Below are 26,683 nucleotides of genomic sequence, written 5' to 3'. Positions count from 1 at the left end.
CTTGTTCCAAGCCTGGTTAGGTCTCCAGACTGGTTTGGACTGGGCGAAATTTCCCTCTTGTTTTGCATTAGAGGAAGCTGAAGCTGCGCCACTCTTGAAGTTTCGAAAGGAACTAAAATGATCCTGTTTGGTCCTTAACTTATTGGACCTATCCTGAGGAAGGGCGTGACCTTTTCCTCCAGTAATATCAGAAATGATCTCCTTCAGACCAGGCCCGAATAGGGTCTGTCCCTTGAAGGGGATGTTAAGAAGCTTAGACTTTGAAGTAACGTCTGCTGACCAGGACTTAAGCCATAGCGCCCTACGCGCCAGAATGACAAAACCTGAATTCTTAGCCGTTAGCTTGGTCAAATGAAAAACGGCGTCAGAGATAAAGGAATTAGCTAACTTAAGAGCTTTAATCCTGTCTAAAATCTCATCTAACGGGGTCTCCACTTGTAGAGCCTCCTCAAGAGACTCGAACCAAAAAGCAGCTGCAGCAGTGACTGGGGCAATGCATGCAAGAGGCTGGAGAATAAAACCTTGATGTATAAAAAATTTCTTAAGGAGACCCTCCAATTTTTTATCCATAGGATCTATAAAAGCACAACTGTCCTCGACATGGGATGGTTGTGCGCTTAGCTAGGGTAGAGACTGCTCCCTCCACCTTAGGGACCCGAGACCCGTATGGCGGCATCTATGGGGAACATCTTTTTAAAAGCAGGAGGGGGAGAGAACGACACACCTGGTCTATCCCATTCCTTAGTAATAATTTCCGAAAACCTCTTAGGGACTGGAAAAACATCAGTGTAAACAGGCACTGCAAAGTATTTGTCCATCTTACACAATTTCTCTGGAACTACAATGGGTTCACAGTCATCCAGAGTCGCTAAAACCTCCCTAAGCAATAGGCGGAGGTGTTCGAGCTTAAATTTAAACGCTGTCATTTTAGAGTCAGACTGAAGCAACGCCTTCCCTGAATCTGAAATGTCACCCACAGATAGAAGCTCTCCTGCCTCGTCTTCTGAGTATTGTGAGGGTATATCGGACACAGGTATTAAAGCGTCAGAAAGCTCTGTATTTGTTCTAGCCCCAGAGCTGTCTCGCTTTCCTTGTAACCCTGGCAGTTTGGACAATACCTCTGAAAGGGTAGCATTCATAACTGCCGCCATGTCCTGTAAGGTAAAAGAATTAGACGTGCTAGATGTAGTTGGCGTCACTTGAGCGGGAGTTATAGGTTCTGACACATGGGGAGAGCTAGATGGCATAATCTCCCTTTTTTCAGTCAGAGAATCCTCTGGAGATAAATCTTTAAGCGCCATAATATGGTCTTTATAGTTTATAGAAATTTCAGTACATTTGGTACACATTCTAAGAGGGGGTTCCACAATGGCTTCCAAACATATTGAACAAGGAGTTTCCTCTATGTCAGACATGTTTAACAGACTAGTAATGAGACAAGCAAGCTTGGAAAACACTTTAATAAATGTGAAAACAGCAATTAAATAAAAACGTTACTGTGCCTTTAAGAGAAAACAACTAGCACTTAAACTGCAAAACAGTGTAAAAATATAGTGAAGTCTTTGAAATTTTTACAGTGTGTGTAAGGGACTAAAGCAACATTGCACCCACTTGCAAATGGTTGATGATTAACCCTTTAGGCCCCAAACCGGATTCAAAAAACGTTAACCACCATTAAAATACAGTTAAACACCCTGCCACAGCTCTGCTGAGGCTCCTACCTGCCCTCAAATACGATTTAGGGAAGAAATAAACCCTCTATAGAGGTCCTCAGATGCCAGAGGACTCCTCTAGGGAAGCTGGATGTCTCAGTCTGAAGGAAACTGCGCATCTAGAGTGCGAAAATAGGCTCCTCCCACCATGTACTGGATGCCAGAGGGGCCTTAAGAAAATACTCCTAGGAGTATCTGACTAGCCATGTGGAAAACTAGGCCCCAAATAAAGACTTATCTCCCTCAGAGAAAAAACGTCCTATTTATGAAACATGTAAACGTTTTGTCACTAAGTAATATGAGTATTAACATGAGTATTACCCTGTTTTGTAAGCATGATCCCAGTCGCTGTTAAATCACTGCATCAGGCTTACCTCAAATACACAAGGCTCTGTCAGCATTTTCTAGAACTTATCATCTCTCTAGAAAAAAAAATACTGAACATACCTCAAAGCAGGTAATCTGCAGACCGTTCCCCCAACTGAAGTTTTCCCATACTCTTCAGTTATGTGTGAGAACAGCAATGGACCTTAGTTACAAACCGCTAAGTTCATCAACCTCCAGGCAGAATTCGTCTTCTAATTTCTGCCTGAGAGAAAAACAGTACAACGCTGGTACCGTTTAAAAATAACAAACTTTTGATTGAAGGTAAAACTACACTAAGTCACCACATATCTCTTGATACGAGAGCTGCAAGAGAATGACTGGGGTGGGGGTTAGGGGAGGAGCTATATAGACGGCTCTGCTGTGGGTGTCCTCTTGCAGTTTCCTGTTGGGAAGGAGAATATCCCACAAGTAATGGATGAACCCGTGGACTGGATACACCTTACAAGAGAAAGCCCCGTTTGAAAGGGGCAAAACGTGTAGAAGGGCTGTGCTAAAGAAAATAACCTGCATCAGAGGAAAGAAACATCAAAGCCCGGACAAGCTATATCTCTGCGTACGAAGTACTAAAGTGTAGAGGTTGCGGATAGAGGGCGGCCAAAAAGAAAAAATCCAACTCGTAATACTTGCGCAAGTATTATACAAACATCTACAAGTCTTTACTTTAGAGCTGATCGAGACCGGTGACGTCAGACGCAAGGCTAGCAGCGTTAGGACTTCCCGGCAGAGTACTAACTGGAAGAGTCGGAGGTACTGCAGGTGAGAGCGATATACACAGAAGCCAGCTCATACACCTTGGCGGTAAGACTTACTTTAGTGAAGCTAAAAAGCTATTTGGATCCAATATGCATGTAATCTGAACTCTCTCGACAGCATTGCCTTTGAGACTGTGATAAGTAAAATCTGAATGCAAACTTAATGCACACTTGTTTGCGATACCACAAAAAAACACATTGTACGGAGATTTTGTAAAAAGATGCCTGAATAAGGAGCAGCGTTTTGTGTTTCTTATATATATATATATATATATATATATATATATATATATATATATATATATATATATATATATACACACAATAAAACGAAACATAAAGAAAATATAAGGAAATCAACCCAAATACTTAAAAATACAGTTTGCAATTTAGAGCTACAACTTGCCACTTTTGTCATTTGGTTATTTTGATTCAAAAAGGACACTTTATACAAATAACTGTTTTGAGCATCTGACGTGTAACAATCAGATTGTATTCAATTAAATTAATGGCTGTTTTTTAAAAGACTGTTTGAGGGTCAATCGGAGCTGTATTTTATCCTAGGATATATCAAATTGTTTTTTAAAAATAGTTTATATATGTTTTATATTTTCTGATGAATTTTTTACATTGATGATTTTGATGGATGAATGTTTTGGATGAGGTAGTTTGAATGAAAATTGTTTATTGTATATTTTAAGATCGTGCTAAATTTAAGAATAAATCGGTTATCATTTACTTGAAAGTGGAGTTTTTAATCATCAAGAATAAAATAGTTATTACTCATTTCATAGTGAAGTGTTTTCATTCACTAAGAAAATTATTTGCATTTGATTATCAGTGGTCCCCTTAGAATTAAGGGTCTATCTATATACATTTATATTTATATTTTAGTTTGAGAATTATCCCCCACAGCTTTTAGCGCCATCTACAAACTATTTTTAAAGGATGTTAGGTGTAAACATAAAATGTGTTTCCCCATAGGAATCAATGGGGTTGCGTTACTGAGTTATACACTGTTTTTTTGCAGGTGTTAGACTTTTTTCTCAGCCGGCTCTCCCCGTTGATTCCTATGGGGAAATCGTGCACGAGCACGTTACACCAGCTCACCGCTGACTTAAGCAGCGCTGGTATTGAAGTGAAGTGTGGAGCAAAATTTTGCTCTACGCTCACTTTTTGTCTTTTAACGCCGGGTTTGTAAAAACTCGTAATACCAGCGCTGCAGGAAAGTGAGCGGTGAGAATAACGTGCAAGTTAATACCTCACCCCTGTTACCGCAAAACTCGTAATCTATGCGTATGTTTTCTAATACCAGTATGAGTTGGCGTCTCACTCTAGTAGTGCCATCTCTTACAGGTCTTAGTTTATTTAAGTATATAGTTGATCTGGATAATTTAGTACATTTGTTCTGTTATTTATTTCCATATAAAGTATAGATATAAAGTTTTGTGACTTTTTTAAAACTGCTCAATTATTGTTCACATTCTGGTCTCACTCCTGTGTATGGAGACTTTTGAGATTAATAGCTCATCTAACTACAACATGTGGTTATTGGTGCTTTTTGAGAATTTGAGATACTTTTCATCCCATGAAAATGCAGTCTATCAGGATATAGCTTATGTCAGTAATACATTTTAAAAGGTTTTGAACTCTCAAATTATCATTCTTTATGAAGAACCTTGGCAGCTTCAGGGATGTTTGTTGATGAAAGGCTCTTTAGCAACTACACATGAGTGTCTATGAGGTCATCATCACAGGGTCTAGTGATGTAATAATGCTCTGAGCATATAAATTCAATAGTTCAGTGTTTCCTTACATCAGTAGCCAGAGAATCTTAAGAGATTGAGATAATCCAGCAATTTTCAAGTGAGAGGACAACAGTTAGAGACCAGTAAAACGGCATCAGCCAGTGTCCACTAAGAAGCAGAGTCAGTGTCTATAGAGAGGTAAATATCAGCATCCATTGATAGGTGAAGTTTTTAGAAAAAGGCTAAAGGTCTAATCTATATCTAACATTGTTTTGCAGTTTGCCAGTCCTGACCAGTACTGCTGAATAATGAACTACCAGTTCATCTGCGTTGTCTACTTTCTTCTGTGGTCTGAGCTCTATGCCAGACCACTCCCTGCAAGCTGGAGTGGAGAGTCAGTTGAGGTCACCAACAGCGTTGATCTTCTAGAGAACCTGCGGGAGAAGCGTTCCATAGTAGGAGATATTCTGAAAGGAGCAGCGAAGAAAGCAGCAAAAGCGGCAGCAAAGAAAGCAGCACAATTGGCGGCCAAAAAAGCAGGCGACTGGGCGAAAAAGAAAGCAGGAGAGGTTATCAAGGGAAAGTCCAAGGAATCGAGTAAAGACTCAGATGAGGCTGTTCCCACAATTGATTCTAATCAATAAAAATATAACCTTAAAAAATGATGGATTAGGACTGGTCTGTTTATACAAAATATGAGGTTTTCCTTAGTGTTAGTTATATATAGTCGTGTATGTGTCTGTGTCTCTCTGGTAGGTGCTTTTATCAGTGTTTTCTTTGTATGTGTTGTACATGGCAACAAAAGGCTGTAAATAGGTTATATGTACAGCGGGGCTTGTGGGGTGTGTAAGCAGCAAATGGTATAAAATAGTTTTAATTCTGCTAATATGTATCTACAACATCACACATACTTTAAAAAAAAACTAGTTCACTGGGACGTCTCCCAAATGAAAATGAGGTATAAGTAAAAATTCATGCGCATGAAACAAAGTCACAATATAAAAAAGTCTCCAAGATACAAAGTGATAAATGTGCAAGAGTACAAATATTGCAGTGGGCAGATATTATCCTTCAAATCTGGAGGATGAGTGTGGTGATTAGTATACAGTATTTTTCCTTAGATCCACAGTCCTGTTTGGGTTTAAGAAAGGTGGTTAGCTACTTTTGTGTTCCTTCTCCTCCTTATCATTCTTTTTGAAGAACCTTGGCAGCATCAGGGATGTTTGTTGATGAAAAGCTCTTTAGCAACTACACATGAGTGTCTATGAGGTCATCATCACAGGGTCTAGTGATGTAATAATGCTCTAAGTATACAAATTCAATAGTTCAGTGTTTCCTTACATCAGTAGCCAGAGAATCTTAAGAGATTGAGATAATCCAGCAATTTTCAAGTGAGAGGACAACAGCTAGAGTCCAGTAAAACGGCATCAGCCAGTGTCCACTAAGAAGCAAAGAGTCAGTGTCTATAGAGAGGTAAATATCAGCATCCATTGACAGGTGAAGTTTTTAGAAAAAGGCTATAGGTCTAATCTATATATAATATTGTTTTGCAGTTTGCCAGTCTTGCTGAATAATGAACTACCAGTTCATCTGCGTTGTCTACTTTCTTCTGTGGTCTGAGCTCTATGCCAGACCACTCCCTGCAAGCTGGAGTGGAGAGTCAGTTGAGGTCACCAACAGCGTTGATCTTCTAGAGAACCTGCGGGAGAAGCGTTCCATAGTAGGAGATATTCTGAAAGGAGCAGCGAAGAAAGCAGCAAAAGCGGCAGCAAAGAAAGCAGCACAATTGGCGGCCAAAAAAGCAGGCGACTGGGCGAAAAAGAAAGCAGGAGAGGTTATCAAGGGAAAGTCCAAGGACTCGAGTAAAGACTCAGATGAGGCTGTTCCCTAAGACACTAATAAATAGTGATATAAAACCTAAAGATGGCTAAAGGAGTGGTCTGTTTATACAAAATATGAGGTTTTCCTTAGTGTTAGTTATATATAGTTGTGTATGTGTCTGTGTCTCTCTGGTAGGTGCTTATATCAGTGTTTTTTTTTCTATGTGTTGTACATGGCAACAAAAGGCTGTAAATAGGTTATACGTACAGCGGGGCTTGTGGGGTGTGTAAGCAACAAATGGTAGTTTTAATTCTGCTAATATGTATCTACAACATTACACATACTTTAAACAAACTTTCTTCTGTGGTCTGAGCTCTATGCCAGACCACTCCCTGCAAACTGGAGTGGAGAGTCAGTTGAGGTCACCAACAGCGTTGATCTGCTAGAGACCTTGCGGGAGAAGCGTTCCATAGTAGGAAATATTCTGATAGGAGTCGGAAAGAAAGCAGCAAAAGCAGCAGCAAATAAAGCGGCACAATTGGTGGCCAAAAAAGCAGCCCAATTGGTGAAAAAGAAAGCAGGAGAGGTTATCAAGGGAAAGTCCAAGGATTCAAGTAAAGACTCAGATGAGGTTGTTCCCTAAGACACTAATAAATAGTGATATAAAACTTAAAGATGGATAAAGTAATGGTCTGTTTATACAAAATATGATGTTTTCCTTAGTATTAGTTATATATAGGTAAATAAAACTACTAGGATAGGGCACAGGCGTAAATAGGGCAAAAAGTCCAATAAAGACTGGTGCTTTAAGTAATATAATTTATAAGTACTATTTTTCAACATTTACTATTAGCTATATATAGTTGTTATGTGTCTGTGTCTCTATGGTAGGTGCGTTTTTGTTTGTATGTGTTGTACATAGCAACTAAAGGCTGTAATAGGTTATATGTACTGCAGGGCGTGTGGGGTGTGTAAGTGTAAACTCACAAATAAAAGTGTTAATATTTGTGTATAGAATTCAAGTGTAACAACGCTGATAAAGTGCTTCATGATATATTTATAATTCATCCTTATATCACTACTGCAACTTTTATAAACCACTGAAAGTTTGACCAGACAGGTATGGGTGAAAACAGAATTTATGCTTACCTGATAAATTACTTTCTCCAACGGTGTGTCCGGTCCACGGCGTCATCCTTACTTGTGGGATATTCTCTTCCCCAACAGGAAATGGCAAAGAGTCCCAGCAAAGCTGGTCACATGATCCCTCCTAGGCTCCGCCCACCCCAGTCATTCGACCGACGGACAGGAGGAAATATATATAGGAGAAATCATATGATACCGTGGTGACTGTAGTTAGAGAAAATAATTCATCAGACCTGATTAAAAAAACCAGGGCGGGCCGTGGACCGGACACACCGTTGGAGAAAGTAATTTATCAGGTAAGCATAAATTCTGTTTTCTCCAACATAGGTGTGTCCGGTCCACGGCGTCATCCTTACTTGTGGGAACCAATACCAAAGCTTTAGGACACGGATGAAGGGAGGGAGCAAATCAGGTCACCTAAACGGAAGGCACCACAGCTTGCAAAACCTTTCTCCCAAAAATAGCCTCCGAAGAAGCAAAAGTATCAAATTTGTAAAATTTGGCAAAAGTGTGCAGTGAAGACCAAGTCGCTGCCTTACATATCTGGTCAACAGAAGCCTCGTTCTTGAAGGCCCATGTGGAAGCCACAGCCCTAGTGGAGTGAGCTGTGATTCTTTCAGGAGGCTGCCGTCCGGCAGTCTCATAAGCCAATCGGATAATGCTTTTAAGCCAAAAGGAAAGAGAGGTAGAAGTCGCTTCTTGACCTCTCCTTTTACCAGAATAAACAACAAACAAGGAAGATGTTTGTCTGAAATCTTTAGTAGCCTCTAAATAGAATTTTAGAGCACGGACTACGTCCAAATTGTGTAACAAACGTTCCTTCTTTGAAACTGGATTCGGACACAAAGAAGGTACAACTATCTCCTGGTTAATATTTTTGTTGGAAACAACTTTCGGAAGAAAACCAGGCTTAGTACGCAAAACCACCTTATCTGCATGGAACACCAGGTAGGGCGGAGAACACTGCAGAGCAGATAACTCTGAAACTCTTCTAGCAGAAGAAATTGCAACCAAAAACAAAACTTTCCAAGATAATAACTTAATATCTACGGAATGTAAGGGTTCAAACGGAACCCCTTGAAGAACTGAAAGAACTAGATTTAGACTCCAGGGAGGAATCAAAGGTCTGTAAACAGGCTTGATTCTAACCAGAGCCTGAACAAATGCTTGAACATCTGGCACAGCTGCCAGCCTTTTGTGAAGTAAAACAGATAAAGCAGAGATCTGTCCCTTCAGAGAACTTGCAGATAATCCTTTCTCCAAACCTTCTTGTAGAAAGGATAGAATCTTAGGAATTTTTATCTTGTTCCATGGGAATCCTTTAGATTCACACCAACAGATATATTTTTTCCATATTTTATGGTAAATTTTTCTAGTTACAGGCTTTCTAGCCTGAATCAGAGTATCTATTACAGAATCTGAAAACCCACGCTTTGATAAAATCAAGCGTTCAATCTCCAAGCCGTCAGTTGGAGGGAAACCAGATTCGGATGTTCGAATGGACCTTGAACAAGAAGGTCCTGTCTCAAAGGTAGCTTCCATGGTGGAGCCGATGACATATTCACCAGGTCTGCATACCAAGTCCTGCGTGGCCACGCAGGAGCTATCAAGATCACCGAAGCCCTCTCCTGATTGATCCTGGCTACCAGCCTGGGAATGAGAGGAAACGGTGGGAATACATAAGCTAGGTTGAAGGTCCAAGGTGCTACTAGTGCATCTACTAGAGTCGCCTTGGGATCCCTGGATCTGGACCCGTAGCAAGGAACCTTGAAATTCTGACGAGACGCCATCAGATCCATGTCTGGAATGCCCCATAATTGAGTTATTTGGGCAAAGATTTCCGGATGGAGTTCCCACTCCCCCGGATGGAATGTCTGACGACTCAGAAAATCCGCTTCCCAATTTTCCACTCCTGGGATGGGGATTGCAGACAAGTGGCAGGAGTGATCCTCCGCCCATTGAATTATTTTGGTCACTTCTTCCATCGCCAGGGAACTCCTTGTTCCCCCCTGATGATTGATATATGCAACAGTCGTCATGTTGTCTGATTGAAACCTTATGAATTTGGCCTTTGCTAGTTGAGGCCAAGCTTTGAGAGCATTGAATATCGCTCTCAGTTCCAGAATGTTTATCGGGAGAAGAGATTCTTCCCGAGACCATAGACCCTGAGCTTTCAGGGGTTCCCAGACCGCAGCCCCAGCCCACCAGACTGGCGTCGGTCGTGACAATGACCCACTCTGGTCTGCGGAAGCTCATTCCCTGTGACAGATTGTCCAGGGTCAGCCACCAACGGAGTGAATCTCTGGTCTTTTGATCTACTTGAATCGTCGGAGACAAGTCTGTATAATCCCCATTCCACTGTCTGAGCATGCACAGTTGTAATGGTCTTAGATGAATTCGTGCAAAAGGAACTATGTCCATTGCTGCAACCATCAATCCTATTACTTCCATGCACTGCGCTATGGAAGGACGAAGAACAGAATGAAGTACTTGACAAGAGCTTAGAATTTTTGATTTTCTGACCTCTGTCAGAAAAATCCTCATTTCTAAGGAATCTATTATTGTTCCCAAGAAGGGAACTCTTGTTGACAGGGACAGAGAACTTTTTTCTTTGTTCACCTTCCATCCGTGAGATCTGAGAAAGGCTAGGACGATGTCCGTATGAGCCTTTGCTTTTGACAGAGATGACGCTTGAATCAGGATGTCGTCCAAGTAAGGTACTACTGCAATGCCCCTTGGTCTTAGAACCGCTAGAAGGGACCCTAGTACCTTTGTGAAAATCCTTGGAGCAGTGGCTAATCCGAATGGAAGTGCCACAAACTGGTAATGCTTGTCCAGAAAAGCGAACCTTAGGAACTGATGATGTTCCTTGTGGATAGGAATATGTAGGTACGCATCCTTTAAATCCACGGTAGTCATAAATTGATTTTCCTGGATAGTAGGTAGGATCGTTCGAATAGTTTCCATTTTGAACGATGGAACCTTGAGAAATTTGTTTAGGATCTTGAGATCCAAAATTGGTCTGAATGTTCCCTCTTTTTTGGGAACTATGAACAGGTTGGAATAAAAACCCATCCCTTGTTCTCTTATTGGAACTGGATGAATCACTCCCATCTTTAACAGGTCTTCTACACAATGTAAGAATGCCTGTCTTTTTATTTGGTTTGAAGATAATTGAGACCTGTGGAACCTTCCCCTTGGGGGTAGTTCCTTGAATTCCAGGAGATAACCTTGAGAAACTATTTCTAGCGCCCAAGGATCCTGAACATCTCTTGCCCAAGCCTGAGCAAAGAGAGAAAGTCTGCCCCCCACCAGATCCGGTCCCGGATCGGGGGCCATCCCTTCATGCTGTTTTGGTAGCAGTGGTAGGCTTCTTGGCCTGTTTACCCTTGTTCCAGCCTTGCATTGGTCTCCAGGCTGGTTTGGGTTGTGAAGTATTACCCTCTTGCTTAGAGGATGTAGAATTAGAGGCTGGTCCGTTTCTGCGAAAGGGACGAAAATTAGGCTTATTTTTAGCCTTAAAAGACCTATCCTGTGGGAGGGCGTGGCACTTTCCCCCAGTGATGTCTGAAATAATCTCTTTCAAATCAGGTCCAAATAATGTTTTACCCTTGAAAGGGATGTTAAGCAATTTTGTCTTGGAAGACACATCCGCTGACCAAGACTTTAGCCAAAGCGCTCTGCGCGCCACGATAGCAAACCCTGAATTTTTCGCCGCTAATCTAGCTAATTGCAAAGCGGCATCTAAAATAAAAGAGTTAGCCAATTTAAGTGCTTGAACTCTGTCCATAACCTCCTCATACGAAGATTCTTTATTGAGCGACTTTTCTAGTTCCTCGAACCAGAAACACGCTGCCGTAGTGACCGGAACAATGCATGAAATTGGTTGTAGAAGGTAACCTTGCTGAACAAAAATCTTTTTAAGCAAACCCTCTAATTTTTTATCCATAGGATCTTTGAAAGCACAACTATCTTCGATAGGAATAGTAGTGCGTTTGTTTAGAGTAGAAACCGCCCCCTCGACCTTGGGGACTGTCTGCCATAAGTCCTTTCTGGGGTCGACTATAGGAAATAGTTTCTTAAATATAGGGGGGGGGACAAAAGGTATGCCGGGCCTTTCCCACTCTTTATTTACTATGTCCGCCACCCGCTTGGGTATAGGAAAAGCGTCGGGGGGCACCGGAACCTCTAGGAACTTGTCCATCTTACATAATTTCTCTGGAATGACCAAATTGTCACAATCATCCAGAGTAGATAATACCTCCTTAAGCAGTGCGCGGAGATGTTCTAATTTAAATTTAAATGTCACAACATCAGGTTCAGCTTGTTTAGAAATTTTTCCTGAATCTGAAATTTCTCCCTCAGACAAAACCTCCCTCATGGCCCCTTCAGATTGGTGTGAGGGTATGTCAGAACAGTTATCATCAGCGTCCTCTTGCTCTACAGTGTTTAAAACAGAGCAATCGCTCTTTCTCTGATAAGTAGGCATTTTGGATAAAATGTTTGCTATAGAGTTATCCATTACAGCCATTAATTGTTGCATGGTAATAAGAATTGGCGCACTAGATGTACTAGGGGCCTCTTGTGTGGGCAAAACTGGTGTAGACACAGAAGGGGATGATGTAGTATCATGTTTACTCCCCTCATTTGAGGAATCATCTTGGGCAATATCATTATCTGTGGCATTGCTGTCCCTACTTTGTTTGGACACTATGGCACAATTATCACATAAATTTAAATGGGGAGACACCTTGGCTTTCATACATATAGAACATAGCTTATCTGATGGTACAGACATGTAAAACAGGCTTAAACTTGTCAACAAAGCACAAAAAACGTTTTAAAATAAAACCGTTACTGTCACTTTAAATTTCAAACTGAAAACACTTTATTACTGAATATGTGAAAAAGTATGAAGGAATTGTTCAAAATTCACCAAAATTTCACCACAGTGTCTTAAAGCATTAAAAGTATTGCACACCAAATTTCAGAGCTTTAACCCTTAAATTAACGGAACCGGAGCCGTTTTTACATTTAACCCCTATACAGTCCCAGCTATATGCTTTGCTGAGACCCAACCAAGCCCAGAGGGGAATACGATACCAAATGATGCCTTCTATAAGCTTTTTCAGTGATTCTTAGCTCCTCACACATGCATCTGCATGCCTTGCTCTCCAAAAACAACTGCGCATTAGTGGCGCGAAAATGAGGCTCTGTCTATAACTAGAAAAGGCCCCCATCTGAAAAAGGTGTCCAACACAGTGCCTGCCGTTTTTCTAAACAATCCCCAAGATTATAGTAACCATTAATAGTTAGAATCTGCAAAATATGCCTAGCAAAGCAATCGTTTTAGCCCAGAAAAATGTCTACCAGTTTTTTAAGCCCTTATGAAGCCCTTTATTCTTTTATTTAACTAAGAAAATGGCTTACCGGTCCCCATAAGGGGAAATTACAGCCTTCCAGCATTACATAGTCTTGTTAGAAATATGGCCAGTCATACCTTAAGCAGAAAAGTCTGCCAACTATTTCCCCCAACTGAAGTTACTTCATCTCAACAGTCCTGTGTGGAAACAGCAATCGATTTTAGTAACTTCTGCTAAAATCATCTTCCTCTTACAAACAGAAATCTTCATCTTTTTTCTGTTTCAGAGTAAATAGTACATACCAGCACTATTTTAAAATAACAAACACTTGATTGAAGAATAAAAACTACATTTAAACACCAAAAAACTCTTAACCATCTCCGTGGAGATGTTGCCTGTGCAACGGCAAAGAGAATGACTGGGGTGGGCGGAGCCTAGGAGGGATCATGTGACCAGCTTTGCTGGGACTCTTTGCCATTTCCTGTTGGGGAAGAGAATATCCCACAAGTAAGGATGACGCCGTGGACCGGACACACCTATGTTGGAGAAAAGGTGCTCCTAAGATGGAGGATATTCTTTTTAATATTAGAAACTCACAGCCATGGTTCCTCATTAAAATACAGGTTACTCACATAGAGGGCCCATAAAACTCCAAAGGAAATATACTGTATTTGCTATGTAGGAGATAACCATTGTTAAAAATATATGAAACCCAAAAATCTAGCTGTACACAATTCTGCACAAGTATGGTTCACACATTACCATGTACAATCTGTCATGAATAGGGTTAATTTGTACATATGTTTTTAATTAAGTGTATACCTTTAAATTGAGTCTTGGGGAATTGCTTGCTGAGCAGTGAACAAGTGCGGAGATCGACCCGCATGTAATGCGTTTGTGTGCTGGGACTATTCTGTTTTTATGCCGCACACAAATAAAGTTTTTCTACTTTTAAGAAGCTATTTGTTGAATTTTTTGCTTTGATCCAGAGCGGTCAGGTTGTGCCGTAAACAAATGTGGCTGCTTACTGCGTATCTTTGGCGTTTAAACGAGGATGCAGTTTACCTGGCACGCTAGAGTTCTGGTTTGTATTGCAGGATGATCACCATGGTTCACATTAACAGATTTTTCACTACCCAGAACTTACAGCATGTTTATTTATATTTATACGAGTCCTAAAGCCCGTGTACACAGGCCATTTTCTGCAGTGCAGCGATCCCACCGGCCCGCGAGCGCTCCAGACCGAACCCCGCCACGCCCGCTCCTGCCCGTCCATGCCACCATCACACCCGATCTGCCCAGCTACACCTCTGTCAAACCCGCTCCCGCCCACCCTCTCTGCTGTCTGATGCTCAGTTACGGTGTCAATGGCCAGGTGTGTTTGTCCTCGCTCAGTCTCTACTGCACATGAAAGCTTCGGACAAACATACCTGGCCTTTTATTATAAAGGAAGGTAGTCCACCTCCAACCCACAAATTTAATCTCCTCTCATTGACTGGAACTTGATTTCAATTAGCTTTGGGAAAATCTATTATTCTAGGGTCTCAGATACAATTTCCAGTCGAGACTGAGGGAGTTTAAACAATGTGTTCAACATTGACAAAAAGACGTATGAACGTTTGTTATTTCTTTAAACATATTTAGTAGAAAACCGGTGCTCATTTTTAAAGATTCATTCTGTCCAATTTTTCATAAACCTTTTCTTTCGACTGTATGTTTTTTGTTCTGTTATCGTACATTACCAGTAAGGCGTCCCAATAAAGGAATTTCTTCTGGCGAAAGTGGCAGTGAGTTGGGCGGAGATTCCAAAATCCGCTGCAGAGAGAATTTGAGTGTGAGAGACAGAAAATTAAGGGGATTAACGAGAAGAAACCTTAAAATTGTTATTGCAAATAATGTAAGAGTACAAAAGCTATATAAGCCATATAAAATACTAGACAGATTGATATTAAAATAGCGCATTCATTTCCGGGGATTGTCTCTATATAAGGACATGAATAAAATGTAAAGGGATAACCCAAAATCTTTCTTTCATGATTCAGACAGAGGGGCCGATTTATGAAGCAGTCAAGTTGCTTATTCAGGCTCACCAGACTCAGGAGTTAAAAAGCAGCGGTCATATGACCGCTGCTCCTTAACTCGTCCGCCACCTCTGAGGAGGACGACAGCAATCATCCTGATCGTATCCGATGATTGGCATCCCCTGCTAGTGGCCGATTGGCCGTCAATGTGCAGGGGGCGGTATTGCACAAGCATGTCACACGACAGCGTTGGCATTTATCGATGTCGGGTGGACATGACTTGCTACAGCGGATCATGTCCGCCCGACAGTTGATAAATAGGCCCCATAGCATGCAATTTTAAACATCTTAATTATTTACTTCTATTATCAATTTTTATTTTATTTTTCTTGGTATCTTTTGTTGAAAAGCAGGGGCAGTAGTTTTGGTAGAATGTTATCCATTTGCAAGAGCACTAGATGCCAGCACTATTTCCTGCCATTTACTGGTCCAGACACCTACATAGGTATCTCTTCAACAAAGAATATCATGAGAACAAAGCAAATTTAATTATAGAAATAAAATGGAAACTTTTTAAAAATGTTATGCTCTGTCTAAATCACAAAAGAAAATTGTTGAGTTTCATATCCCTTAAAGAAGGAGGGTCAATGAAATGATCTATGATCTGTAACAAGAAACCGTCATGGTCTCGATATAAACATGAAACAAAGGTAAAATAATTAAGGTTCAAAGATCAGTACGTAAGAAAATATGAAGACTAAGACATAAATGTTGTCACAGCTGATTTATCTAGTCCGAAGAGCAGATACTCACCGACTTTTACATCTCCACAGTCATTTAGAAGGATATTTGCTCCCTTAAATAAATAAGTAATAATGATATAATCAAATGCAAGTACAATAACATCATTCTCACAAGTTGCATGAGTCAAACAAGGTAGATAAGGAGCAGAAGTGAAATAGGACATGAGGCTAGTGGGATAATCACAAGGACAATAATGACACAGAATGTGAGGCTAGAGGGATAATCACAAGGACAGGAATGACAAACAACGTGAGGCTACTGGGATAATCACAAGGACAGTAATAACACAGAACGTGAGGTTAGAGGTATAATCACAGGACAGTAATGACACACAACGTGACGTTGGTGGGATAATCACAAGGACAGTAATGACACAGAACGTGAGGCTAGTGGGATAATCACAAGGACAGTAATGAAGCAGAACGTGAGGTTAGTGGGATAATCACAAGGACAGTAATGAAGCAGAACGTGAGGTTAGTGGGATAATCACAAGGACAGTAATGACGCAGAACGTGAGGTTAGTGGGATAATCACAAGGACAGTAATGACACAGAACGTGAGGTAAGTGGCATAATCACAAGTACAATAATGACACAGAACATGAGGTTAGTAGGATAATCACAAGGACAGTAATGACACAGAACGTGAGGTTAGTAGGATAATCACAAGGACAGTAATGACACAGAACGTGAGGTTAGTAGGATAATCACAAGGACAGTAATGACACAGAACGTGAGGTTAGTGGGATAATCACAAGGACAGTAATGACGCAGAACGTGAGGTTAGTGGGATAATCACAAGGAAAGTATAGACACAGAACGTGAGGTTAGAGGTATAATCACAGGACAGTAATGACACAGAACGTGAGGTTAGTGGGATAATCACAGGATAGTAATGACACAGAACGTGAGGTTAGTGGGATAATCACAAGGACAGTAATGACGCAGAACGTGAGGTTAGTGGGATAATCACAGGACAATAATCACACAGAATGTGAGGTTAGTGGGATAATCACAGGACAATAATCACACAGAATGTGAGGTTAGTGGGATAATCACAGGACAGTAATGACACAGAACGTGAGGTAAGTGGCATAATCACAAGTACAATAATGACACAGAACATGAGGTTAGTAGGATAATCACAAGGACAGTAATGACACAGAACGTGAGGTTAGTAGGATAATCACAAGGACAGTAATGACACAGAACGTGAGGTTAGTAGGATAATCACAAGGACAGTAATGACACAGAACGTGAGGTTAGTGGGATAATCACAAGGACAGTAATGACACAGAACGTGAGGTTAGTAGGATAATCACAAGGACAATAATGACACAGAACGTGAGGTTAGTAGGATAATCACAAGGACAGTAATGACACAGAACGTGAGGTTAGTAGGAAAATCACAAGGACAGTAATGATGCAGAACATAAGGCTAGTGGTATAATCACAAGGACAGTAATGACACAGAAAGTGAGGCTAGTGGGATAATCACAAGGACAATAATGACACAGAATGTGAGGCTAGAGGGATAATCACAAGGACAGGAATGACAAACAACGTGAGGCTAGTGGGATAATCACAAGGACAGTAATAACACAGAACGTGAGGTTAGAGGTATAATCACAGGACTGTAATGACACACAACGTGACGTTAGTGGGATAATCACAAGGACAGTAATGACACACAACGTGACGTTAGTGGGATAATCACAAGGACAGTAATGACACAGAACGTGAGGCTAGTGGGATAATCACAAGGACAGTAATGACACACAACGTGACGTTAGTGGGATAATCACAAGGACAGTAATGACACACAACGTGAGGTTAGAGGTATAATCACAAGGACAATAATGACGCAGAACGTGAGGTTAGTGGGATAATCACAAGGACAGTAATGACGCACAACGTGAGGTTAGTGGTATAATCACAAGGACAATAATGACACAGAAAGGGAGGTTAGTGGGATAATCACAGGACAGTAATGACGCAGAACGTGAGGTTAGTGGGATAATCACAAGGACAGTAATGACGCACAACGTGAGGTTAGTGGTATAATCACAAGGACAGTAATGACGCACAACGTGAGGTTAGTGAAATAATCACAAGGACAATAATGAAACAGAAATTGAGGTTAGTGGGATAATCACAAGGACAGTAATGACGCAGAACGTGAGGTTAGTGGGATAATCACAAGGAAAGTATAGACACAGAACGTGAGGTTAGAGGTATAATCACAGGACAGTAATGACACAGAACGTGAGGTTAGTGGGACAATCACAAGGACAGTAATGACACAGAACGTGAGGTTAGAGGTATAATCACAAGGACAGTAATGACACACAACGTGAGGCTAGTGGGATAATCACAAGGACAATAATGACACAAAACGTGAGGTTAGTGGGATAATCACAAGGACAGTAATGACGCAGAACGTGAGGTTAGTAGGATAATCACAAGGACAGTAATGACACAGAACGTGAGGCTAGTGGGATAATCACAAGGACAGTAATGAAGCAGAACGTGAGGTTAGTGGGATAATCACAAGGACAGTAATGACGCAGAACGTGAGGTTAGTGGGATAATCACAAGGACAGTAATGATGCAGAACGTGAGGTTAGAGGTATAATCACAAGGACAATAATGAAACAGAATGTGAGGTTAGAGGTATAATCACAAGTACAATAATGACATAGAACGTGTGGTTAGTGGGATAATCACAAGGACAGTAATGACACAGAACGTGAGGTTAGTGGGATAATCACAAGACAGTAATGACACAGAACGTGAGGCTAGTGGGACAATCACAAGGAAAGTATTGACGCTGAACGTGAGGTTAGTGGGATAATCACAAGGACAGTAATGACGCAGAACGTGAGGTTAGTGGGATAATCACAAGGAAAGTATAGACACAGAACGTGAGGTTAGAGGTATAATCACAGGACAGTAATGACACAGAACGTGAGGTTAGTGGGATAATCACAGGATAGTAATGACACAGAACGTGAGGTTAGTGGGATAATCACAAGGACAGTAATGACGCAGAACGTGAGGTTAGTGGGATAATCACAGGACAATAATCACACAGAATGTGAGGTTAGTGGGATAATCACAGGACAATAATCACACAGAATGTGAGGTTAGTGGGATAATCACAGGACAGTAATGACACAGAACGTGAGGTAAGTGGCATAATCACAAGTACAATAATGACACAGAACATGAGGTTAGTAGGATAATCACAAGGACAGTAATGACACAGAACGTGAGGTTAGTAGGATAATCACAAGGACAGTAATGACACAGAACGTGAGGTTAGTAGGATAATCACAAGGACAGTAATGACACAGAACGTGAGGTTAGTGGGATAATCACAAGGACAGTAATGACACAGAACGTGAGGTTAGTAGGATAATCACAAGGACAATAATGACACAGAACGTGAGGTTAGTAGGATAATCACAAGGACAGTAATGACACAGAACGTGAGGTTAGTAGGAAAATCACAAGGACAGTAATGATGCAGAACATAAGGCTAGTGGTATAATCACAAGGACAGTAATGACACAGAAAGTGAGGCTAGTGGGATAATCACAAGGACAATAATGACACAGAATGTGAGGCTAGAGGGATAATCACAAGGACAGGAATGACAAACAACGTGAGGCTAGTGGGATAATCACAAGGACAGTAATAACACAGAACGTGAGGTTAGAGGTATAATCACAGGACTGTAATGACACACAACGTGACGTTAGTGGGATAATCACAAGGACAGTAATGACACACAACGTGACGTTAGTGGGATAATCACAAGGACAGTAATGACACAGAACGTGAGGCTAGTGGGATAATCACAAGGACAGTAATGACACACAACGTGACGTTAGTGGGATAATCACAAGGACAGTAATGACACACAACGTGAGGTTAGAGGTATAATCACAAGGACAATAATGACGCAGAACGTGAGGTTAGTGGGATAATCACAAGGACAGTAATGACGCACAACGTGAGGTTAGTGGTATAATCACAAGGACAATAATGACACAGAAAGGGAGGTTAGTGGGATAATCACAGGACAGTAATGACGCAGAACGTGAGGTTAGTGGGATAATCACAAGGACAGTAATGACGCACAACGTGAGGTTAGTGGTATAATCACAAGGACAGTAATGACGCACAACGTGAGGTTAGTGAAATAATCACAAGGACAATAATGAAACAGAAATTGAGGTTAGTGGGATAATCACAAGGACAGTAATGACGCAGAACGTGAGGTTAGTGGGATAATCACAAGGAAAGTATAGACACAGAACGTGAGGTTAGAGGTATAATCACAGGACAGTAATGACACAGAACGTGAGGTTAGTGGGACAATCACAAGGACAGTAATGACACAGAACGTGAGGTTAGAGGTATAATCACAAGGACAGTAATGACACACAACGTGAGGCTAGTGGGATAATCACAAGGACAATAATGACACAAAACGTGAGGTTAGTGGGATAATCACAAGGACAGTAATGACGCAGAACGTGAGGTTAGTAGGATAATCACAAGGACAGTAATGACACAGAACGTGAGGTTAGTGGGATAATCACAAGGACAGTAATGACGCAGAACGTGAGGTTAGTGGGATAATCACAAGGACAGTAATGACACACAACGTGAGGCTAGTGGGATAATCACAAGGACAATAATGACACAGAACGTGAGGTTAGTGGGACAATCACAAGGACAGTAATGACACAGAACGTGAAGTTAGAGGTATAATCACAAGGACAGTAATGACACACAATGTGAGGTTAGTGGGATAATCACAAGGACAATAATGACGCAGAACGTGACGTTAGAGGTATAATCACAAGGACAGTAATGACACACAACGTGAGGCTAGTGGGATAATCACAAGGACAATAATGACACAGAACGTGAGGTTAGTGGGATAATCACAAGGACAGTAATGACGCAGAACGGGAGGTTAGTAGGATAATCACAAGGACAGTAATGACACAGAACGTGAGGTTAGTGGGATAATCACAAGGACAGTAATGACGCAGAATGTGAGGTTAGTGGGATAATCACAAGGACAGTAATGACACACAACGTGAGGCTAGTGGGATAATCACAAGGACAATAATGACACAGAACGTGAGGTTAGTGGGACAATCACAAGGACAGTAATGACACAGAACGTGAGGTTAGTGGGACAATCACAAGGACAATAATGACACAGAACGTGAGGTTAGAGGTATAATCACAAGGACAGTAATGACACACAATGTGAGGTTAGTGGGATAATCACAAGGACAATAATGACGCAGAACGTGAGGTTAGAGGTATAATCACAAGGACAGTAATGACACACAACGTGAGGCTAGTGGGATAATCACAAGGACAATAATGACACAGAACGTGAGGTTAGTGGGATAATCACAAGGACAGTAATGACGCAGAACGTGAGGTTAGTAGGATAATCACAAGGACAGTAATGACACAGAACGTGAGGTTAGTGGGATAATCACAAGGACAGTAATCACGCAGAACGTGAGGTTAGTGGGATAATCACAAGGACAGTAATGACACACAACGTGAGGCTAGTGGGATAATCACAAGGACAATAATGACACAGAACGTGAGGTTAGTGGGACAATCACAAGGACAGTAATGACACAGAACGTGAGGTTAGAGGTATAATCACAAGGACAGTAATGACACACAATGTGAGGTTAGTGGGATAATTACAAGGACAATAATGACGCAGAACGTGAGGTTAGAGGTATAATCACAAGGACAGTAATGACACACAACGTGAGGCTAGTGGGATAATCACAAGGACAATAATGACACAGAACGTGAGGTTAGAGGTATAATCACAAGGACAGTAATGACACACAACGTGAGGCTAGTGGGATAATCACAAGGACAATAATGACACAGAACGTGAGGTTAGTGGGATAATCACAAGGACAGTAATGACGCAGAACGTGAGGTTAGTAGGATAATCACAAGGACAGTAATGACACAGAACGTGAGGTTAGTGGGATAATCACAAGGACAGTAATGACGCAGAACGTGAGGTTAGTGGGATAATCACAAGGACAGTAATGACACAGAACGTGAGGTTAGTGGGATAATCACAAGGACAGTAATGACGCAGAACTTGAGGTTAGTGGGACAATCACAAGGACAGTAAAGACGCAGAACGTGAGGTTAGTGGGATAATCACAAGGACAGTAATGACACACAACATGAGGCTAGTGGGATAATCACAAGGACAATAATGACACACAACGTGAGGTTAGTGGGATAATCACAAGTACAATAATGACATTACAGTAGGGGCGTATGGGTTGAGCATTTATCACCTTGATGTCTCTGTGGATCTTCCCTTGTTTGTGTAGATAAGACAAACCCTGTAAGAGGAGTAAGATAACATTGAGCTTCTGACCCTTGTTAAGCTACACACAGAATGATCATCTGCTCATCTATCCATAACAATACATAAATATTAATACCTATATGTTAGTACCTATCAGGTAGAATATGTGAGTATTCATCAGCCAGGGTCTATCAGTCAGTACTTATTTTTAAGTCCCTTATATTTAAGTCAAACCTTTCAGTGAGTACTTGCAATACTCATCAGTCATTACCTATCTGTCAGTAACCATTAGTACCTCCCAGTTCCCATCCATCTGTCAGTACTCATCTGTTACTACCTATCAAACAGTACCCATCTATCACTTTGTCAGTCTCTAAACATCTGCCATTCCTAAATCAATGCCATACGGACTTTAGTTACTGCTAGCGCACCAGTGAATATTGGCTATAAGAAAGGGCCCAGTCTCCTCTAGTCACAAGGCACTGAAGTGTAGGACTCAAGGAAAATGAGCGTGTTGCCAAGGAGTATCTGATTCATGTAGAATACAACCAGATAAACCTAAAGGAGAAGTCATTTACTTTTGCAATATCCCCTGTGGTTATGAACAATAGACCTACTATATCAGATGAAACCACTAGCCAGTATACGTAAGTGAGCCACCACATTATATATTTTACATAGAGAACGAAACATTCTCATACTGCTTTGTGGAACAAAAGACATACATTTCATTTCAGGAATGACCAGCTGGTGGCCCATAGACTACATGCGGCCCAGTGCACCCATTTTTGCAGCCCCCAGGAAAAACAAGGAGTAAGAATGTGCGCCATAATTTTTGTGGCCCCAGGAAAAAGCGGAACTAAAAATATGGGCTTTGGGGACTTCTGGTGGATGGAGAAACAAGGTTTTCACAACAAACATTAAATTTCCCTTTAAAGGGACATAAAACCCCACATTTTTCTTTCATAATTCAGATAGACCATACAGTTTTAAACAACTTTCCATTTTACTTATTTTATCAAATTGTCTTTATTGTGTTGGTATCTTTTGTTGAAAAGCAGGGATATGAGCTCAAAAGTGTGCACGTGTCTGGAGCATTAAATTGCAGCAGTTTTGCAAAAATGCCATCCATTTGCAATATAATTAGTTCCAGCCATGTAGAGTACCAGACACTCTTCAACAAAGAATACAATGAGAATTATGCAAATTCAATCATTGTAGTAAATTGGAAAAAAAAAAAAAATTATTCTCTGTCTGAATCATAAAATAATTTTTTTGGACTTCCTATCCCTTTAAGTTATCAGAAAATAGATGTCTGAGTGCAGCTGAATACAGTTTATTGTATCCAAAAAGCTAGGACGTATGTTTTACTGAGTAAGGTTTTTTGGGGGGTAATTTCCAAAGTTCCTCATTAACTGGGGGTTGAAATGATATAAATATTCTTACTTTTTATAATAAATATGACATGAACAGCTGTATTTTGAGTAACAGAAGAAAGTTGTACAAATGTGGAAGTGAAAAATAACTATTTTTAGTAAGAAGGAACTGGACGAGATCTTAACAGAGAACCATTCATATTAAAGGGCTGAGAATAAGAACAGAGAGACAAAAACAAAATGTTTGCTTACCTCATAAATTCATTTATTTTGAGGTGGTGAGAGTCCACGAGTCCATTACTTCTGGAATTCAACTCCTGGCCACTAGGAGGAGGCAAAGATTCCTAAAACTCCAAGAGTATTCTATCCCTCCCACCTCACTGATAAGTCTTACCAGTAAGCCAAGTAAGGAGAAGTAGAAAGGTAGGAAAGGGCAGAACAGGGAAATGAGGTGCAAAACTGTGACCAGAAAATCACAACTAAAATAAATAGGGTGGGCCTCATGGACTCTCACCACCTCAAAAGAAATACATTTATCAGGTAAGCATAAATTTTGTTTTCATAAGGTGGTGAGAGTCCATGACTCCATTACTTCTGGGAAACAAATACCCAAGCCGTGGAGACCACTTATAATGATGGCGGGATAAAAAATATGAAAGAGGCAGGCACCGAATTTCTAGACACTGCTGCATGAAGGACTTTCCTACCAAAAGCTGTTTCCGAAGAAGCAAAAAACATTAAGGGGTAGATTATGAGTGGAGCGCTAACAGTTACGCACGTGCGAAAAGTGGCTTATCACTGGTGTTTGCACGCATCAGGTTTTTCGCTCGTATTACAAGGCAAATGCAATCCCTTGAGCGCAATTGAAGTTTATGCATGTCGGGATAGTGTAACCTCAGAACTCTGGTTAAAGGGACAGTCAAGTCCAAAAAAACCTTTCATGTTTCACATAGGGCATGTAATTTTAAACAACTTTCTAATTTGCTTTTATCATCAATTTTGCTTTGTTCTCTTGGTATTCTTAGTTGAAAGCTAAACCTAGGATGTTCATATGCTAATTTCTTAGACCTTGAAGGCCGTCTCTAATTTAAATGCATTTTGATAGTTTTTCACCACTTGAGGGCATTAGTTCACGTGTTTCATATAGATAACATTGAGCTCATGCACGTGAATTTACCATGGAGACAGCTGTGATTGGCTAAACTGCAAGTCTGTCAAAAGAACTGAAATAAGGGGGCAGTCTGCAGTGGCTTAGATACAAGGTAATTACAGAGGTAAAACGTGTATAATTATAACTGTGTTGGTTATGCAAAACTGGAGAATGGGTAATTATCTATCTTTTAAAACAACAAAAATTCTGGTGTTGACTGTTCCTTTAACTGTTTTGCAAAACAAACAACTGTCACAAAAAAAATAAAAAAATAATTGTACAGTTACACTCATAATTACACCATCTTATAAAAACAAAATGTATGCTTACCTGATAAATTTCTTTCTTTCTTGACACAGTAAGTACATGAATCATCATTAAATACTGTTGAGAATATCACTCCTGGCCAGCAGGAGGAGGCAAAGAGCACCACAGCATAGCTGTTAAAGGGACAGTCTACACCAGAATTTTTATTGTTTTAAAAGCTAGATAATCCCTTTTATTACCCATTCCCCAGTTTTACATAACCAACACAGTTATATTAATATACTTTTAACCTCTGTGATTATCTTGTATCTAAGCCTCTGCAATCTGCCCCTTTATTTCAGTTCTTTTGACAGACTTGCAGTTTAGCCAATCAGTGCCTGCTCCCAGATAACTTCACGTGCACAAGCACAATGTTATCTATATGAAATACATGAACTAACACCCTCTAGTGGTGAAAAACTGTTAAAATGCATTCTGAAAAGAGTGGCCTTCAAGGTCTAAGAAATTAGCATATGAACCTCCTAGGTTAAGCTTTCAACTAAGAATACTAAGAGAAGAAAGCAAAATTGGTGATAAAAGTAAATTGGAAAATTGTTTAAAATTACATGCTCTATCTGAATCATGAAAGTTTTTTTTGGCTTAGACTGTCCCTTTAAGTATCACTTCTCACAAACCCCAGTCATTCGACTGAAGGAAAAGGAGAGAAAGGAAGCAACACAAGGTGCAGAGGTGCCTGAGGTTTATATAAAAAAAACTGTCTGAAAACCGGGAGGGCCGTGGACTCACGGTGTCAAGAAATAAATACATTTATCAGGTAATCATAAAATTAGTTTTCTTTCTTAAAACACGGTAAGTCCACGGAATCATCAATTACTGTTGGGAATCAATACCCAAGCTAGAGGACACAGATGATTAGGGAGGGCAAGACAGACAGACCTAAACAGAAGGCACAACCGCTTGCAGAACCTTTCTCCCAAAAGAAACCTCAGCCGAGGCAAAAGTATAAAACTTATAGAATTTAGAAAAAGTATGCAAAGAAGACCAAGTCGCAGTCTTACAGATCTGTTCTACAGAGGCCTTATTCTTGAAGGCCCAGGAAGAAGACACTGCCCTAGTGGAATAAGCTGTAATTCTCTCAGGAGGCTGCTGTCTAGCAGTCTCATATGCCAAACGAATAATACTTCTCAACCAGAGAGAAAGAGAAGTGGCAGTAGCTTTCAGACCCTTACATTTACCAGAAAAGCAAACAAACAATGCAGAAAACTGTCGAAAGTCCTTCGTAGCCTGCAGATAAAATTTAAGAGCCTGCACAACATCTAAGTTGTGCAACAAACGTTCTTTATGAGAAGAAGGATTAGGACAGAGAGAAGGAACAACAAATTCCTGATTAATATTTCTGTCAGAAACAACCTTAGGAAGAAAACCAAACATGGTACGGAGAACTGCCTTATCTGCATGAAATTTGAGATAAGGAGAATCACACTGCAAAGCCAAGAGTTCAGAAACCCTCCGAGCAGAATAAATAGCTGTAAGAAACAAAACCTTCCAAAATAATAACTTAATATCTATGGCTGGGCTCGACAAACCCAGGAGCCTGGGAGCCACTGGCTCCTAGAATTTTACCCCTGGCTCCTAACTTTTTGGGTTATTCTCCATATATCTATATACAAATCCAACTGTCTGGCTCCTAAAAATATACCTGGCTCCTAAATATTCTTACTGGCTCCTAATTTTTAAACACATTTG

General features: G+C 40.6%; 1 protein-coding gene across 2 annotated transcripts in view; it reads right to left on the bottom strand.

Moving 5' to 3' along the window:
* Positions 1-26,683, bottom strand: part of MAP4K1 (mitogen-activated protein kinase kinase kinase kinase 1) — a 290,702-nt gene that overhangs the window by 133,911 nt on the left and 130,108 nt on the right. For both annotated transcript variants that reach the window (XM_053721618.1, XM_053721619.1), the window contains exons 6-8: positions 22,131-22,178; positions 15,764-15,806; positions 14,672-14,744 (exon numbers count right to left, since the gene is read on the bottom strand). In XM_053721618.1, coding sequence (XP_053577593.1) covers positions 14,672-14,744; positions 15,764-15,806; positions 22,131-22,178 — 164 coding nt within the window. The remainder of the gene's footprint in view (positions 1-14,671; positions 14,745-15,763; positions 15,807-22,130; positions 22,179-26,683) is intronic.

Source organism: Bombina bombina, chromosome 7 (genome assembly GCF_027579735.1).
Source record: "Bombina bombina isolate aBomBom1 chromosome 7, aBomBom1.pri, whole genome shotgun sequence".
NCBI classification, from domain to species: Eukaryota; Metazoa; Chordata; class Amphibia; order Anura; family Bombinatoridae; genus Bombina; species Bombina bombina.
This window is presented reverse-complemented; position numbering and strand designations above follow the sequence as displayed.